The 19,597-nt window shown below is 39.0% G+C and overlaps 1 protein-coding gene across 1 annotated transcript in view; it reads left to right on the top strand.

Moving 5' to 3' along the window:
* Nucleotides 1-716: 716 nt before the first annotated feature.
* Nucleotides 717-19,597, top strand: part of LOC122806107 (actin-like protein 6B) — a 298,586-nt gene continuing 279,705 nt past the window's right edge. Inside the window, exons 1-3 of the mRNA XM_044076345.1 lie at nt 717-731; nt 1,365-1,623; nt 13,015-13,091. Coding sequence (XP_043932280.1) covers nt 717-731; nt 1,365-1,623; nt 13,015-13,091 — 351 coding nt within the window. The remainder of the gene's footprint in view (nt 732-1,364; nt 1,624-13,014; nt 13,092-19,597) is intronic.

Below are 19,597 nucleotides of genomic sequence, written 5' to 3'. Positions count from 1 at the left end.
TGATCTGAATGGGTATTTTAAAGTGACACAGTTAATGCTCCTATACAAAGCACAAGCAGACAGCTATAGTTCAAAGTGGAAAGGGGTGATGATGAAACAAAGGGGAGCTCAATAAATGAGGAGAGACTAGGATTTGGATGCAGATCCATAAGGAAAATAACAATAATATACAAAATGTTATATTCATAAAATTAGAGGACAGAGAATAGACAAGAGGGTGGCTGGAAATTACTGGAGAAGACTGGTAAAGGAACAGAATTATTGAGAGAAAATAATTAGAGAGGGAAAGGTAATAGAATGGGAAGAGACCAATAATTTATTTGAACTGTAGGCTAGATATTGCCTTCCCTATTAAGGATTGATATCAAGAGTACAGAAAGGAATAGGAGATCCTAAATGAAAGACCAGCACTGGCAGAGTTTGTTGTAGAATCTAGAACAGAAGATGCTTTTACAAAAGGGATAATTAGTAGGGCATGTAAAATATTGCATGATAAGTATAGGAATCAATCAGAGGCGGTTAGAAAGGATTGGAAGAGAGAATTGGATAAGCAATTCACAAAAAAGCAATGTGAGGATATCTGTATGTCTCCCAATATGCAACAAAGTCTGGAAGATTTATGATCTTTACTTGGAGGTATTTGTATAGATATTTTTATACCCAGTGCAGACTACAAAGAATTTTTCCTCAGGTAGATTGCAAATGTTGGAGGTGTGATGGGGAAGAAAGAGGTGACTGGGAACATATTTGTGTGAATGGAATGAGTTGGTAGACTTTAAAAAAAATCCCTTCAGACTACCAGACTACTCTGTCAGAAATACTGGGTGAGCAGACTGGTGTAAGTGAAATTTTTTTAACTGTGATACAGAAATGGAATTGCCTGGACATAGTAAGGCCTTGCCGAGTTTAATTGTGGTGGCTGCCAAAAAGCACTTACTAGAAAATGGAAATCAAACTCTAAACCAGCCATACCAGAAGTAGTGAATATAGTAACAGAAATAAAATAACTGGAAATGGGATCTTTAGAAAAGGGGAGGAGCAAATTACACAGAACAAAATGGGAATTATAGGAACAATACATGCATAATAATGTTTTGGAGGCGGAATGAGGTTTAAAGGAAGGTGGGAATTGAATGAGCTATGTAATGTTTGACTGACAACGATTGTACAAAAGATAAATGATGTATAATGTTTGCAACTAAAACAATGTGGTTTGTTTTTGTTTATACAAATGTATGACTGCTTGTGTCATAAGTGATAATTCAATAAATATGTTTCTTGTTTAAAAAGAAAACAGCTAAAAAGAGATTGTGCATAAAAATGTCTTTTATTCTCCAGGAAGACAGTACTCTGAAGACAGCTAGATACAGCAGCTTTCCTTTGACAAATCCTGCTGTGGAGCACCAGTCCATTTGCTTATTTCTGCTGTCATAAAATTAATACAGGCTGTTTCTTCCATTTTTTTTCTGGCACAGCAGAAAATCTTGAATGTTCTCTGTGTGCACTGTCTTCTAACTCAGCTATTTTTTGGAACAGCTCTTCTTGTGAAGCCTCATACTCAGCCAGCCTTTTCTACATTTCAGCCTGATTTTTGCAGTTTTATCAGTTCATCAGAACAGCTAGGTAAAGGTTTTTATTTTTTTGCAGCCTTTTGTTATGTGGATTGATATATTTCTTCAGTGTTTCATTTATTTTTATCACCTCTGAGTGCATTTATTTTTTTCTCCTGAATTACCAAAAGCTCTGTCTTGGGCCAAAGCTGAAGTTTGAACTGCTTTTTCTGAGCAGACAGTCTTTTCATATTTTCTGGTTGATTTTATTATTTATTTATTTATTTATTTTACATTTGTTTACTGGGATGGTCCGACTGGGACAGTGCCCATTTTCAGCAGAGGCACAGGGAGAAAAGCTTCAGTCTAAGCATACATACAAATTATCACAACAAGTAATAGAAATTATAAACAAGATTGACAAAAAAATGAGTGTTAACACATTTACAGGATAAAAATGTAAAAACAAAAATATATACATAGTATCAAATAGAACAAGACTTTAAACACTTGAATATAGACAAATATATGGTTGAATTTATATATGTGGAGGAACATAACATTAGTTAGAAAATTAAGCAGGGACAATCACTTAGGCAAAGTAGTGCATAGTTAGTAATATTTCCCGTGGTGAGAGTTGCAGCTAGGAATGTAACTACGTATTGCGAAGTAGTGTTGTTAGAAGGGATATGTTAACAGACTTAGTACATACAGCCAAATTGTATAAGTAATGCTAAGTTAATAACTAACCTAGAATGTTACATGTTTTCAAAGCCAGGATTCAAATAAGTGTCTTTTGAGAGATATTTTGAAGTGATTAAGATTGCTTATGGATCTAATACTATGTGGAAGGGTATTTATTCCAATTTTTAGCAACAAAGTTAGAGTAATGAGAGTTGTCTGCTGTATTGGATACTTTGTTACTTGGTGTAAGTCTTCGTTAGATGATCGAAGTGTACGAATGTTAGCGTAGGGTTGTAAAAGATTTTTTAGGGAGGGTATGTTGTCAGGATTGTGCATTATTTTGTGAGCCATTATTAACTGGTCATAGTTCATAATATGAGTTATTTCCAACCAAGAAAGATTTTTTAGGCATTGACAGTGATGGGTTGAATGTGTGGAATCTGTTGCAAATTTGGTAATGTTGTTATAATACGATTCTAATTTACTTAATTCTGACTTTTTGAGGATGTAAGTGTGGAGGATGCATAAAAGAGTGAGGGGAGAAGGTGGGTTGTAGCTATGGCTATTCTTGCAGCATTTGTTAAGAATTTTTTGTTTCTATATATTGTTCCCATTTTCTTGTGAACCTTTTTGATTGTGTTAAAAATGTATATGTCAAATTTTAGTCTGTTGTCGATTATGACGCTTAATAGTTTTGTTTGAGAATCTGGGGAAATCCTAATATTATTGTCAGTGATATAAAAGTTAGCTGGGAGGTTAGTAGGCTTAGATGGATGAACGATCATAGGTTTAGTTAAAGGGTTGAGAATGAGTTGTGAGTTTGCTAGCCACATTTCAATATCAGAGAAGGCTTTTTGTGTGACTGTAAGAAGTTGAGTTATTGTGGATGCTGCACATGTGAGGGTTGACTCATCCGCGTATTGTATGATAGATGCTTGAGAGGAGGCAGTATTAAGATTATTTATGAATATGCTGAAGAAGAGGGGCCCTAGGATTGAATTCTGAGGGACTCAAGTGTAACAGGAAGGAGTGGGGATAGATCTTGCTTTCATTTCCCAGCTTGCTGGCAGCTAGATGGATAACTTTGAAACTAGTTAACAGCATCAGGGTTGATATTAAGATTTTTCAGAATGGATGGTAACAGGATGGGAAACTGTATCGAATGCTTTAGACATGTCCAAAAAGACTGAAGATACTATTTTGCCATCATCTCTGAATTTATTTATAGTATTAGTGAAACTTAGAAGAGCTGTAGTTGTGCTATGATGTGGTTGGAATCCATGCTGTGACGATGAGAGGAGATTATTGTTTAGAAGGTGTTTAAGAAGTTGAAAGTGGATACTTCTTTCCAGAATTTTAGAAAGTGGTGAAAGTATAGCAATGGGACGGTAGTTTGTTAGTTCTGTTGAATTGCCTCCTTTGTATAATGGTATAATATATGCAATTTTCCAAATAGCTGGGACATACTGTTCAGTTATAGAGCGGTTTATAAGTATTGACACAGAGAAGGCAATAACATCTGCTGTTAATTTTAGATATTCTGCTGGCAAGTTATCTGCTGCCACTGAAGTGGGTTTCAACTTCTTTAATACTTTTGCAATAGGTTGTTTTGGGACTGTCTGAAATGAGGATGCATCTACAATATTGCTTGGATTGTTGGGTGTTAGCATTGTTGGAGACTTGCTATTAGTGCTAACACACTTTCAGTGAAGAATATGTTAAATTGTTCAGCAATATTGTTTGTGTTATCAGGTAAGTTGGGTGGGGTTGTGGTTTGGCCAGGATGAAGTATGTTATTGATTTATTCCAGAATTTTTGTGGATTCATTCTGTATTTTCATTGTAAATTAGAATAGTAGTGTTGTTTGTCTAGTTTAATTTGGTGTTTGGCACTGTTTCTAAGTTGCTGGTAAATTAAACGGTTTTGGAGTGATTTATTTTTAGCCCAAGTTTGCCATGCTTTGTCCCTTTGTTTTAGGAGGGTACGAGTCTCATAGGTCAACCATGGTGTGTATTTGGCTTTGACACGATCTGTTCTTGGAGGTGCAAGTTTGTTTAGAATAGTAAGGAAGGTGTCATCGAAGTGTTGCACAGCAGCATCTAATGGAAGTTGCTTAATCTATTTTTTCAAGAATATTAAGTCTATTTTTTATTCAGTCTATTTTTTCAAGAATATTAAGTAGAATCTGTAAGTTAAGATTTTTCTTATTACGAATTTGGCAGAAATTGATTATCTTAGTAGGGTTACTGTGATTTCTCAGTAAGTAGGTTCCAAAGTGGTCACTTAAGTGATCTGGGAGACACCCTGCTATTTGGTAATACTGGGATTAGAATTAAGTAATTCTTTCAGATTTTCCAAATTTCTTCTTTGCTGGCATCCAGGCAGTGTACTTACTAGTCAGTAACTGAATTTTACCCAGGTAACAGTTTAAATGGCACTCCTTTTTCTCACTTTCTTTTCACACTGGGAGAACTGAAGTTAAACTCTTGATTAGTGTGCAGCCATCCTGGTAGTCTATTAATGCAAAGATGGATCTTTCTTTGCAAAAGTGCGACACAAGTGTCATGCTGATTAATTCATAGTCCACTGGAAGTTTTTCAAATTAAATATGTTCTTAGTTAAATTTGTGTTAAGATGTGAACATGTACCCCACCTAGTTCAGACCAGCCCCATAAAAGTGGGCTAACAAATGCATTTAGGTGTAATTTCATTAAGGTATGGCCATATGTGAGTATTGTTATTTGATTATTAGTATAACTTTTTTTTTTTTTTGCTGAAATGTATCATTCCTTATCACCACTACGATTCAGTAGCCTCATTAACCTTTCCTTTGCTCAACTTCTCCTGACCTCTTTTCCTCTACATCTGTAAACTATAAGCAATTATTTCCAAAATCTGCTGTTACTGCCTTAGATAATTAAGTATACTTACTAAGAATTGAAAATATCACGCCTCAAACTAAAATTGTATATATTTTTTTTTCTTCTGAATCTAATGTTTGTATTTTTCTTTCTCTGTCTGCAACTCTGTAAATAACTGATTATGTATCTTGCCAAGATTTGTTTTTACTTTCGTATCCTACATAGATATCTACAACACTGTAAATAACTGATTGTATGGCTTACCAAGATGTTTTGTAACTTCGCTGTATAAACTGGAGCTTTACTTCCCACACCTCCACTGAAGATGGACTCTTGACTCAGCCAGACCTTCCCGGTAAATGAATGTCAGTAAATACATAAATATTTCTCAAAAAGAGATGGGTGCTCTTTGTGTGAGTGCATTACTTTATGAAGTGTGTGTGTGACCAATAAGGTTCCCATATACCAATAAATAGATGTGGACTTTCTCCATTCACATTTATGAATGAGACATGGACCAGTCAGGGATGCCTCACCCAAAGTCAACTCATCCCTGTAATTTTGGTAACACTAATAAATAAGACAGTCTTTAGCTGAAACTGAATACAGCAATGCTAACCCGTCTGAAAATAAAGAGCTGTCGAAGAGAACTTGAAAACTCCTAGTGCTTTTTCATTAATTTTAAGAATTTTAAAACGGTATTTAGTATCAGGAGTAGGGTGTATAAATGGGACACATAGCAGGGATGGCAGCAGTTTATTGTGGAGGATCTAATACCGAAGAAGGAAAGTAGCTGTCCCGCATTTACATTCTTAACTGAGCTACAAACATTTTAAGGTAGGAAGAGTGAACTGTATAGGTGGTGCAGGAGGCTGTCCTGAATGTTGCCAATAAACCATGAGAATGGAATCACAATAGAAAATTCATATCATTACTGTATGATTGGATCAGTAAGAGAGCAGCTAAGGGTGATATAGTAAGCCACCTAGCTTAGGGAGGGTGAGTGTTGTGGGTCGGCCAGTCACAACCCTCATAGTAAGCTGTAGTTATTTTGTTTTAAATTGTTTGAAATACAGGCACTTTGTCTGTGTAGCTTAGTAATATGAAACTTCTGCCTGCTGTCTACTGATATTTGCTGTTTAAAGTTGTCCCAACAGAACATCTGTGGTATATTTCTAGACGTGTGTGTAATGCATATATGTGGACAGGTTTACTTTGACTTACCATTTCGTCAACGAAAATGTTGGAGGTTTACAGTCACGAGCTCCCAGAACATCGTATTTCCTCTCCGGGAAAGTAACCACTTGGCCACCAATGATAACCTTACAAATGGAAGCAAACTACACCCACTGAAGTGGGGGGGGGTGCACACCCACCCCCACTTAAATATACCAACTCCGGGATTGCACTACAGCAGAGAAAGGACAAAGTTCACCATGGTGGTCAAGTGGTTACTTTTCTGGAGAGGAAATACGATGTTCTTGGGAGTTCGTGATTGTAAACTTCTGATGTTTTTGTCTTTCTGTTTTGAACATTGATGAAATGGGGTAAGTCAACATTATGAAGGGGACCCATGTGCACACCTAGGCATGTGTGCAGGTGTGTGTGTCTGGACATATGTGTGTAACATAGTATGGTTGTTACCACCTAAGGAAGTTGTATATATAGGTGAGAAACAATTTTATTGTACAGAAATGTGAGTTAAGTGCCCAGAACTAAAAATAATTGCTTGCTTTGTATGTCTTTGTGACAAGCTTTGAAGAAGACTGTGGCAGTTGTATGCATTACTGTGTAGGACGGCAGAGTGTTACTAATGACTAAAAAGGGGTTAGATAGCCCTTGCTAACATTTGTTGGAGCAAAGTTCAGAAGAGTCTGGAGACATCTGTGTAAAAGAGAATACCCTGAGGCCTGAGCAGATTCCCAGAGAAGGAGCAAACCACGAGAGGTGTAACTACAAGTGGAAGTTTACGGTAATGAAATCTTAGTCTGGGGCTTCAGAAATATATAACGCAGCTCACTCAGAGTTATTCCAGATGGCTTCAGGGACCACTGTAGTCCTACCTCATTAAGAAAGCTCCACCAGTCCCACTGATGAAGGCTGCATGCAGATGCAAGAGTTCAGAGGTGCGTCTGATTTTAATGGTGTGTGCATCTCCAGATCGGTTTGCGTGGATTGAAGTAGTGTTGTAGAGTGAATCAAAGAATTGTTTTATCTCACTGTCTGGGGAGTGATGTGAGCAAAAGTGAACTCTCTTTTGATATCGTACATGGTTTCATTCTTGTGACAGAAGTGTGCCTCTTCGCACTGCCACAAATACTATGAAGCCATGTGTGTTTGTGTGCATTTGTAGAGATACCTGTGCAATGTTTTGAATAGGCCCCTAGTGGCGACACTAGTGGTTACCTGTAAATCATGCTGTGTACAATTCAGAAACATGATAATGAGCTGCTAATGAGATGTCACTCCATGCAGCTGTATTGTGCCTCTGAATTCCCTTGTATTGCTGTTGAGCTATTGTATGAATCCCAGCCTGAGTATTATCTGAAACAAAAACTCTGTTTTATAATGAACCAGATGTTAAACGACAGACTTTATTTCTTGTATTTAAGTGTTAGGGTTTGATACTGTAACACTAAGCATTTTTAGTAAATCACTAAGAATAAGTAGTACTTGAAATATGAATAAATCCAATAAAAAACGGACACGACTGCAGTATCCAGTACTGAGTTTTTGCTACAAGTGCACACAACACAAGCACTTTCACTGCAGTAGCTTCTTCAGGTGTTTAAACTGCACAATAAAACACAGTTCTTATATAGCATTGAAATCACAATCACATGACACACTCCAATCAGTACTTAAAAGCATATTACATACAAGTTACCAACACACATATATTGACAACAAAAATATGGTAATTTAATGTTGCATAAAAACATAAAACATAAAACATAATTATAATAAAACCATACACATACTAATAAAAAACACACTATCTCCTAAGAGGTCTACTTTTAAGTCGGGCTCTAAGGGGTACAGACTCATTAAGACCATGCCCGGGTCCCCTCTCATCCTGACAATCCATGTGGATTCTAAATCTTTAGTCTTATTGCCTGTGTCACCTAACCTGACACTCTCTGCTATTCTACCAATGGCCAAGATCTTAAACACAAGCATTTAATCTGTGTTCATAACATGTTTAGCAAGTGCATTAACCTTATTATGTCTATTTATATTATGTATGTGTTCTCTTATGCATTCTTTAAGCGTTCTATTGGTTTTCCCTATGTAGAACCCCATGCCCTTCTCACAATGAGCAAGATAAAGCACATGTTTAGTATGGCATGTACTTTAAACGTATATACCTCCTTCTGATCAGGATGGTAAAATTCAGCACTGGTGTAAGCACAAAACTTGCAAAGCCCACATGGCCTAGTACCATAGTCACCAACTTGAATAAGAGTTTCCTTGGGATAACAAAGTCTTCTTCTCAAGGACTTACTGTTCCTAAACTGAATCTTAGGTTCATCATCTATAACCTTCGCTACCTCAGGATCAGTAACTAAATCCTTCCAATGCTTCTTAATGATGTCTGCATACTGAGAGACATCACTGGTATAATTCAAGGGAATCCTTAGTTTCATATTACTTCCATAACTGCCTTTCTTCCAACTGCCTTCACCCTCCCATTCGAAAAGTAAGGTTTGGCCCGAGTGTGCCTCATTCCTACTACCTCATTAACATTCATGAAAATAAAGTATTCATTATACCCTCTTTCTCTCAAATTATCCATGGCTATCTACCTGTGTCTGAAAATCCTCCTCCTTAACATTTAGCCTAGACGCTGTATAAATTTTATTGCATATTACATTTCTTAAAACATAAGGAGGATGTAAACTATCCCTATGCAGGAAATGATTCACATAACATTCTTTCCTGTGGAGCTTGGTGAAAAGTTCTCCATTATTCCTTACAACCAACACATTCAAAAACTCAATTTCACGGAGTGCAGATTTAACTGTAAACTGTAAAAATCCAGTACTCATATTAACACATTCTTGAAACTCAAGAAACGTGTTAAAATCACCACTCTACAAAATAAAAAGGTTATCTATAAACCTTCTGAAAAAAAGAATATGACTACTATATGGTCCATTTAATACATACTCCATTTCCCAGATAGCCATGACTGCATTGGCGTAACTATTGGCACAAGACATCCCCATAGCTACGCCATTGCATTGCTTGTATGCCTGTCTCTCAAACACAAAAATATTGTGCTCAAGCACAATTTCAAGTAATTTGGCTAACAAATTAACAGTATGTTCATCATAACCGGCATAACGTTCTAGGAATAGGACAGTACTAGCAGTACCCTCAGTGTTGGGTATCACAGTAAACAGAGACCACATCCATGGTGCCAAGTAAAAAAATCCTTGCAAGTACTCATAGAGACAAAACTGTACAAATCATTCAAAAATTGCTCACTGTCTTTCAGTACATGCTTCAAGTTGTCTAAAGCGGATCTTAAATGCTTCTTTATGTATGTCGACATAGATTCCGTGCACCAGTTCCTACCCAAAACAATCGGCCTCATTGGTGGATCCACATTGCTCTTATGCAGTTTCGGTAAACCTTGTATAGGTAGGTTTATTTACAAATAGATAATTAGTTTGTCATCTATCATATTCAACTCCAACAGACATTTCACTAATATATGCACATCAAAAATGACATTATTAACCTGCACATGTGATATTTTCTAATAAAATTGTTCATCATCCAGCATATCATTCATTTTTTCACCATACCGAGCCCTATCCAGCACCCCAATAGGCCCACCCTTATCGGCAGGCCTAATAATTATATCCATATTGTTTTCAAGACATTTCAGTGCATCATTCTCTTTTTTAGTTAAATTAAACTGTTTCCTACTTTTATAGGGTGCACCATTACCAAAATCCAGTTCATAAATGTCCTGTATACATAACTTCTCAAAGGCAGTCACCAATGAGTTGGGTTTAGGAATAAAACCCACTTAGTTTAGAAAAAACATTATTGGCATTACTGACTTCAACTGCATCATTATTCATATTACTTTACAATTTAAGTGACAAATTCCTTGCAAACATTTTAACATCATAAATAACATCAGTGAAATTGGACTTATTAGCAGGTGTAAAAGATAAACCTTTCTGTAGCACACTGTATTCATGTTCAGATAACCTATGGCTGGAAAGATTCCACACTAGACCTTTTTCATGTTTAAGAATGCTTTCTTTATGGTATTTTGATTGTTCATGTTGCCTTCCAGCTTCCTTTTGTTGCAACTTTGACTTGTCCCTCTCTGTTGTTCTCTTATAAACTTGAAGTTTTGCGCCTTCACTGGCAATGGAAAATGGAGGTCGTATTGCCCAAAAGAATTCACACATTCAAAGCTGTTACCAGCCAATTCAGTTATTGCACTAGTGTCTTTGTCTACCACAGAATCCGTATGAACTAGAGCCGTTGTAACTATAACTTTTTTACGAGCTCCCAAGTCTCTGTTTGGAGCTACAACATTGTCTAATGGTTGAGGTACATCCTTTCCACTTGTTGATCTCACACGAGTAACATTTTGCATCTCCGACCTAGTAACAGCGCCATCTGCTGTCAAAGATGCATCCTTACCATCCATCGGTCTCACATCCGATCCAGTGATACTGCCATCTACGGTGAATTCCGTGGAAACAGTCTCAATCCTGGATTCAGCTACTTCATCTCTGGGCCAAATAAAGACATTCCCCAGGTGGAAGTCTTTGCGGTTGCGGCAAATCTTGCTGATTTTTCCCTTGTTGTAACTTGGCTGCATACACCGATAGGGAACTCAGCATATCAATTAAATATTGATCTAAAATGGTATCAGGATAGATCTTCACCAGTTCAGAATATTTAGCATTTACGGAATCAGTTAATGCCATAATTTCCCCTTCAGCAGCATGCACTAAAAGTCTGAGATAACTAAAACTTGCTTGAATATTAATCATCTGCCATTCTAGCAGAAGGAGATTGTCACCATTGACATGGGATGGCATCTTCAAAATACGTAAGCCTCTCGGTGCAATGTGTTCAGCCAAACATACTTCTAAATTAAACTTCTGATATTGGCTTCTTTTTGATTTGTACAAGTCCTTCTCTATGACAAACAAATGAGTCTTTAAAGCAATAATATCAACAGTACTGCTACCCTCAGAGCCGCCCTCCATAGAGCAACCAAGTAGAGGGTTAACATCAGCAATTCCGGTCAAAAACTTGTTCAATTTGTTACCATTAGTTATGGAATTAGTCCCATATACTGCAGTCGTGTCTAATTTTTATTGGATTTATTCACTTTTGTTCTCTACTGACACAGATTTTGAGCCTTTTCTAGTAGCACTTGAAATATGTTTTTACTTTGCCAAGATGACTGATGTTTTATTTTTTGGCAAATTCAGCCATATGTTTTAACATCTGAACAATAAAAAATACTCATTTTGCACATAAGTTGTGAGTGACAGCTGCATAATTTCCATAATACAAAAACACACACACGTTCATGGATTGTGTTTGTGTGTGTACGTCTGCATACTTATAGATAAATAATTATAATATATAATGTAATATATATATATAGTTGTATGCATATAAAATGCGGGTCTATATCACTTTGTCGAATGGCGGATCATTGAATGCCATTCATCGAACCCCTAATTGTCTGAAGCCATTACTTGCTGAATGGAATTTTCAGCAAAACTTTTCCTAGGGTAAACCAATGATACCCTAGCGACTGTAAAGAAAATAATAACATTTAAAACCTACCCAGGTGGGCAGATTCAGCCCCACACCCACCCAGTGTGGGGGACTGTTCCCCCCACAACTCCCTAACTAAATTTACCAACTCTGAGATCGCACTGTCTTTCGACTTTTTCCAGTTAGGAAAAGTGCACATTCCAGATGGTGGCCAACCATTGGTTTGCCCTAGGAAAAATTTTGCTGGAAACTCCAGCGATTAGCGGCTGTGAATGGCGGTTCAGTCTGCCATTTGACAAAGTAATATAGACTCATAAAATGCACATGCAGCCATGTGTATATTTAAGGAATAACCAACGATGTTGGTATGGTATATTAAGATTTACCCAAGGTTGATGTGGTTTAATCACGAGTGCAAAGCCCGAATAGTTTACGTTTTGCAGTGTATAAAAACAGCAGTTTGTTGCTTTATGAAATACCTTAGCAAATGCCTGTTGAATATCTGTCATCTGAAGAGAGGCTACACCTTGCCAACTGGAGTCTGAAGCCCACAACTTCCCTTTGCATGCTTTGTGACCAAGTTAGTTAAATGGATAAGAACTCTTGGGTCACCACTGAAAATGGCAGTTTTGTATCTCTCTCATTTAATAAAGAAAAGTGTGAAAACTACTGAATTATTTTCAGCACTGGATAATTTAGAAATTCAGATATTAGATCAATCTGAGAGAGCAAAATGTATACACTGAAAGATATTTTAAAAGACACAAAGCAGACATTAATTTGAGGATGGAGGTATTCATGTGTACCATTTTGAAAGCTGTGCATGCGTATTAAGAGCTGTACTGAGGAAAGAAAGAAGACAGCACACACAGTTTGTGAAAATAAGCCCTTTTCTTCATCAGGAGGTTTTGCATAGATACCCTTTGTTTCACTTTCTCCCTTTTAATACATTATACAACTGGTGGTAGACTAACCATTGTTCACTTATTTTTGTGTTACCAGGAGCAGTGATTTATGTTTTAGCTTATAACTAACCTAATTTTAAGCATTACCAAATTTGCTTTTAAACTAAATGTGTTAAGCAAACAAATACTTGAATAAATAAAAAGGTGAAAGACGTTTCTTACAATGCTCTTTGCGTTTGGCAGATGAGGTTGGTGCGCTGGTGTTCGACATTGGATCCTTTTCTGTACGGGCAGGCTATGCAGGAGAAGATTGTCCCAAGGTACATACACACTAATTACTTTTAAACACAAATTAAGAAAATGTTTTGTGTTCCAGTAGCTTGTAGTAATGTGTGAGGGAGTTGCTGTTTGCTTATGATTGCTGGAGGTGGGGTATCACTCTTACGCAGCAGAAGAGTGATAATAGTAACTGACATCGGGGAACAAACCCAGTATTGTTCTTGGGACTGGCCAGACTGAGGTGAGTACCTTAGTGACAGTATGAGTATGTGTTTTAGCTGAAGAGGTTGGTGGCAAGCCACATCATAACAAAACCTCTGATGGCATAAATATACCAGCTATAGGGTGACCACATAAACACATGCACACTCAAATAAAAATTACTTTGGGGGGTACAATGCAGAAGACAGCTTGTGCTTTGAGAATGGAGGGTACCTTGTTGGCCTGACCAGAAAAAATGTGCCACACATCTGAGCAGGTAGTTGTTGTTAAAAACCAGGAACAACATTATGGATTTAACTGATGAAATAGGGACCCCTTTTTGGATATCCCAAAAGAATAAGTAGAGAAAAAAAAAATTTTACTTTTTACCATAACTGCATTTTTTCAAAAGCTCATTTGTTAGTAAGTCCTCACGTAATGAGTTTATCTGATGTTGTCCTTTTCATTCTTCCTCACTACTGAGTCTAGGATTTGACCATCGGATCCAATATGGCTGCTTTCCTATAGACCTCAGATCTAAGCCTCAAGCTCATTCTTTTACACACAGTCCCCTGGACCATCCCTAAGTCCTCAGATCTCATTTTCTGCCTTTCCAGTGAGATGCAAGATCAAGCCTCTCTCATATTTTGCGATTAAGTACCTTTTCAAATTTTTTCTTGCGCTCTATTGGTATTCTTTCTTTTTCCTTTGTGTAGTGTGAGTGTTGCTCCTGCCTTTTTTTCATCTACAGTGTGTGTGTTAGGTAAGTTAGTGCTTACTACTTTCAAATTCTTGTTCTCCCTATTCTTTGTCTAGTGATAACTTTTAGAGTATTTATTTTTTTTCCAACAGAGTGTGTGAGTGTTAGGTGAGTAGGTTAGGTAGAGCTTACTGTTTTCAAACTCATCTTTCACTTTATTTAATTTTGAGTGTGTGTACTGTTAAAAAAAAAGTATTCTAGTTTAGAGTTAATTTCTTTTTGTCATCTTAGTGTTTGCTGCCATCAGGGACCCAAGTCTGTTTTTCTCAGATTATTTTTCTTTCTTGTCTAGCTGTGTGTGTGTGTGTGTGTGTGTGTGTGTGGGGGGGGGGGGGGGAGTTTGCTGTGTAAGAGAAACCAGATAAACCCACTGGCTGCAAAAAGTGCACTCTCAGATTGAAGGAACAAACTAATCCTTAAAGATCTACCGCCTGCTTGGGCTCAAACCCCCACTACACAGGCGGTCTCTGAGTCAAGGAAGAGACACCATAGGTCTCCTTCCGCCTCCTGTGAGCCATCCTTAAAACAGAGAAAAGTGTTGGATCAGACTTTGTTGGATCTGACTTTGGTTCTTCCGACCTCTGATCCTATTCTTTCATCGGATCCAGTGGTCTCAGCTCCAAGCACCAGTTCTCCCTTGTGATCTGTCCCAGTGTTGGATCTTAAGACCTTGGATGTGATGGGTGACGGCAATACCCCGGACTTGACTTTTCAGGCAGTGTCCTTGATGTGGCCTCCTAAGGTTTTCCAGACACCTACCAAGCCCTTGAGACTACCATTCACCACCTCGTCTAAGTCTTCTAAGACCTTTTCCAAGCTTGACATGGACAGGATGATGTGGAAGTTCCTTAGGGCTCACATTCAGATGGAGGACATTCCAGTTCTGTCTCCTTCTGGATCTGTGAGCTCTCCAGTCCAACAATGACTTTCTTCTTCTCCAATCCATGCCTAAGTTTTGGAGCCCAAGGATTCGAGATCCCTGAGAGGCACACCCTTGGATCCTAGGAAGTCTTGGACTTTGGACGTGGCAGTCACTCTGACCAGCTCAGTTCAGTTGTCTTTGGATCAGAGTGGGTCTGCAATCCGAGAGGTCTTTGTTGGGTCTGAGGGACAGGGTTTGGCTCCAATTTGTTCGGATTCTTCCCTTCCCTTGGGCACCTCGGCTCTAGTCAGTACTCCAATTCTCTCCAGATGGTGCAGATCTGGGAATGCCCCCAACTTCCTCTCCTCGGTGGCTTCGGCTCTGAGGGGGGGGGGGGTTCTTTGGGCCCGTTAGCCTTCTGAGTTGTAGAAATGGTCTTTTCTACAGTCAGAGAACCGTCCTCTTCTTTCTTGATTCCTGCTTCCCATCTTCCAACTGTTTTGAGTACCAAGCCCGTCATTCCTGTTCCATTGGGTCAGCCAGTTCCAGAAAGCCTCCATGGTCGTTACACACAGGGACTCCCATCCTCCTCCGATATCTCCTCGGACCACCCCACTGAGGAAGTTCCTTGGAAGAGTCTGTGCAATTAGAGGCACATAGACTCCCCCATGGAGTCTCTCACAGAGAGGACACAGACTTTGAGGGAAATAAAGGATCTCCCTCGATCACCACCTGATGATGTTTTCTTCAGAGACATAATGGAAACCCTTTGGCAAGGAGGTGGATGGTCGTCTCAAAATCCTTCTCCTGAGGAGACTGTGTTTCTGGAGTCATTCGGGGCTGGCCCATCTGCATCCTGGGTGACCCTCTTGGCGGTTGAGCTTATCGACCTTGTCACTCGCCAGTCATGGAAGAAGCCGGACACTGTTGAACCGATTCACAAACATTAAGATAAAATCCTATCTCCTCCTGCTGACTGGCATAAGGGAGTTGCCGTGGATGCTATGGTTGTGGCAGCAGCAACAAAGAAGGAGCTAAGGGAGCAGAGCTGTACTGTCCAGCCTCTCAACAGGGAGTCCAGAGTGATAGACAGATTTGGGAAGTGCATTCACACCTCAGCTACCTTCGTACTAAGTTTGTTGAATTTTATGGCTCATTTCACCCATTTGCAGAGAGATTTGATAAAAGAGCTCTCAGATTCTCTCGCTGAGTCCATGTTGGTGGAGGACCCTAAAAGTTTTTCCTCAGCTGGCCACTCTGTCATCTGTAGCTAACTCATTGATGAGACTAATTTCCCATGTAGTGGAAGGTGCCTCTCACACAGCTAGCTCAGGCATAGCCATACGGTGACATGCCTGGATGAGGCTCTGCAATTTTGTGGAATCTTTAAGACGTCTTTTGTTAATGCCCCTTTTGATGATTCCTCCCTTTTCAGACCACTAGTCAAGGAAATGCTTACCTGCAATGAGCAGGAAGGAAAGACCCTATCTGCTGTTGGAATCAAGTGTTCTACACCTCAGCGTACCTTCTCCAGGAACCAACAAGGTGGCAAGAAAATGTGGTTCCATAAATCTCAGGCTCCTTTCCAGGACTTATGGGAAGATTCCTCTTCCAGAGGCAGAGGAGGAGGTTTCAATGGCAGGCATTGCCCTAGAAGCAGAGGAGGTCTGCAGAATCAGGGCTTTAGGGATTCTTTTCTTGACAGGCCCATTCAGTGCTCCTGAAGTGCTGCCCTGAGGGATTGCTCTTCTCTTGAGGCAGTTGGGGGATGTATTTCACTGCACCCAGAAGCCTGGACAAGTATTACACAAAACAAATGGGTGCTTTACATTATATCCAGAGGCTATTACATTCCCTTTTCCCTTTTTCCTACAAGGCTAAACAAGAAACTCCTCGATGTTCCACTCAGTCAGAGGGAAGTCAGCAGTTTTAGAAATCCAAAAGCTGCTTCAAAAAAGAGCTATCCAAAAGGTCCCAACCGAACAGATAGAATTTGGAACTTACTCCTGCTTCTTTTTGGTGCCAAAGAAAACCGGGGACCTTAGACCAATTCTGTATCTAGGTGAATTGAATCAATATGTAAAGAAGTCCAAGTTCCAAAATAGTTATGGTACAATCCATCCTGCTGCTTCTGAGGAAATTTTCCCTGTCTTTGGTCTCATCTGGTAGTTCTTCCTTGGATCCTAGCACCAATACCGGATTTCATTTCGCACCCCTCCAGGGTTTCTCATCCAGACCTGGGCAGTCTGAAGCTCAAGGCTTGGCTGCTCCAGTTCCATTGATTGTTAGGACTCCTGGTCTCTCTTCCCCGGTGAAGTCTATTCTGGTGCTCATAAATCGTCTACCAGAAAAGTTTACCGTAGTAAGTGGAAGCGTTTTTTTTTTGTCTGGGATTCTCAAAGGGATTTAGATCCTTTTATGGCTCCCATTCCAGTGGTCCTCAAGTTCTTAGCACACATTTTCCAGCAAAGTGCTAGCTCATCTACAGTAAAAGTTCATCAGGCGGCCATTTCCAATTTCCATGTAGGTGAGAACATGGCATCTTTAGCTTCCTCCAGACTCTGCAAAACGTTTATTAAAGGTACTTTTCTTTTAAGAGGTCCGGTTAAGGACCCTGCTCCTCCTTGGGACATTACCTTAGTTTTGCAAGCTTTAGTTGCCCCACCCTTTGAGCCTGCTGCTTCTGTGGACTTGAAATTTTTGTCCTGGAAGACAGCTTTCCTAGTGGCTATTATCTCGGCTAGGAGAGTGTCAGAAATTCAGGCATTATCTGTCAAACCTCCATATGTGATTTTTCATAAAGTCAGGTCTACATTTCTGCTTACACAGGACTAAGGCCTGTCACAAATCTGACCAGTTGTTTGTGTCCTTTGCTAGGCCCTTTCTGGGCAAACTGGTTTCTAAGGTAACTATTGCCAAGTGGATTTCTCTCTGCATTCTTCAGGTTTACAAAGGCAAAGGTATGTCTCTTCTGGGTAGGGTACTAGGCCCATGACTATGTCAGCTGCTTTTTGGTCCAGAGTGTCCTTGGATGATATTTGTTTGGCAACTACTTGGTCCTCATCTCACACATTCATTTCCCATTATAAATTGGACATGGTTTCTAGAGAGACAGCATCCTTTGGCTCTACGGTGCTCCAGAAAATCCTTCCATGAGGGCCACCCAAGGTTTTTTGGTAGCTGGGGGCTGTGTCCCACAGGTTGATGATCAAATGAAGTTAAATACTTCAAATAAAGAAGTTATGTACTCACCATAACGTTAAATCTGAGTAGTTAGACTTCATTTGTCATCAACCGTCCCTCCCCATAGTCTTCTCTTGCTGCTTCTCTACTTTGGCAGACAGGAGAGAAAGTTGTTACGGCTCTCCTGTTTATCTTGTTAGTGAAGGTTTTTTGCATTGGGTTTATGTAGGGTATGGCAAACTCGATCTGAGGGAAGGAAGGAGATGCAGGGGTATTATGAGTAAGAGGAGGAGCTTGGAGCTCAGATCAGAAGCTGGTAGATCTGCCATGTCAGATCTGATGTGGATCCGAAGACCCATAGGTTAATGATAAATGAAGTCTAGCTACTCCGCTGGAACGTTATGGTGAGTACATAACTTCTTTTTTTATGAAGAATTACAAGCTTTTGTATAAGCTGAGGATTTTAATGCTGGAACAAGTACCAGTCATGACTGTTGAGAAATGTTTTACTTGGCTCTTTTGGTTGTGGGCATCTGAACAGCAATGGACTTTGCTTTCTAAAACAGTTTCACTGGTATATATGGATGTCCATTAACAATAAGGGCATTGCATGTTGATTTATTATGTAACATGCAAACACTACCACAGCTTAGTAATATTAATACTAATGCATTTAGAGGGTCAGAGCTTTATCTGTTGTGAGACAACTTCTGGATTCTACTAAAAAAATGAACAAAGACAATATTTCAAAGATTTGCTATATTAGCCAATTTAAGGGAAAACCTGTACAGCTTTAGGAAGAAAATTCAAAACTGCTCTACAGCCTTGGAAAATAATAAAATTAAAGTTAGTTGGAAAAAATTCAGAGTTGATGAACAAAAATATAGAAATTGTATGTCCTGCTATGAGAGGAAGAATGCAGAAATGGGTACTAAATAATATTCATAATCTACTGCCAGTAAAGGAACAAAACAAAGGTAATATACAAGGCCTTGTACATGTCATCCAAATAAGTCAGAAAAAGCCTCAAGGAGTACAAAAAGTTAGTGGTAGGAGGAGAAGCCAAATATATTAAAGGAGTTTTTCAAAGATTGATAATGCACAAATTGTACAGTACTCTTTGGGCCTAGAGCAGACATTGCCACAACAAGCCACGCCCCTCATGGCTGAAAATGGTTCCATTCTCAAGACTACAGAAGAAAAGCTGGTGTTGTGGCATACACACTTTAAGAAACTCCTGAGCTGCCTACCAACCAATCACCTTCTACAGACTGTGAAAGTCATTTACATCAGGAACTTTTATACTGATGCAGTCCAATCAGTTCAGATCCAGCAGTGAATTGCTGGAAATCAACTAAAAACAGTAAAGCAAGTAGGGTTGGTAATATTCTAACTGGATCTTTAAAAGTCAGATATGAGGAAAAGTATTTATTTAAGCCACCTGGAAAAATTTAGATGTAATGGGATCCTATCTCGCCTACATTCATAACTGATGGGTTTGGAGCCGATCCGTCGGCTCCGACTCGGCCACTATATACTAG

The sequence above is a fragment of the Protopterus annectens genome, chromosome 7.part0 (assembly GCF_019279795.1).
Source record: "Protopterus annectens isolate FY-2018-M chromosome 7.part0, PAN1.0, whole genome shotgun sequence".
In the NCBI taxonomy this organism is placed as follows: domain Eukaryota; kingdom Metazoa; phylum Chordata; order Ceratodontiformes; family Protopteridae; genus Protopterus; species Protopterus annectens.
The sequence above is the reverse complement of the archived record's forward strand: the minus strand, read 5'-3'. Positions and strand labels throughout refer to the sequence as shown.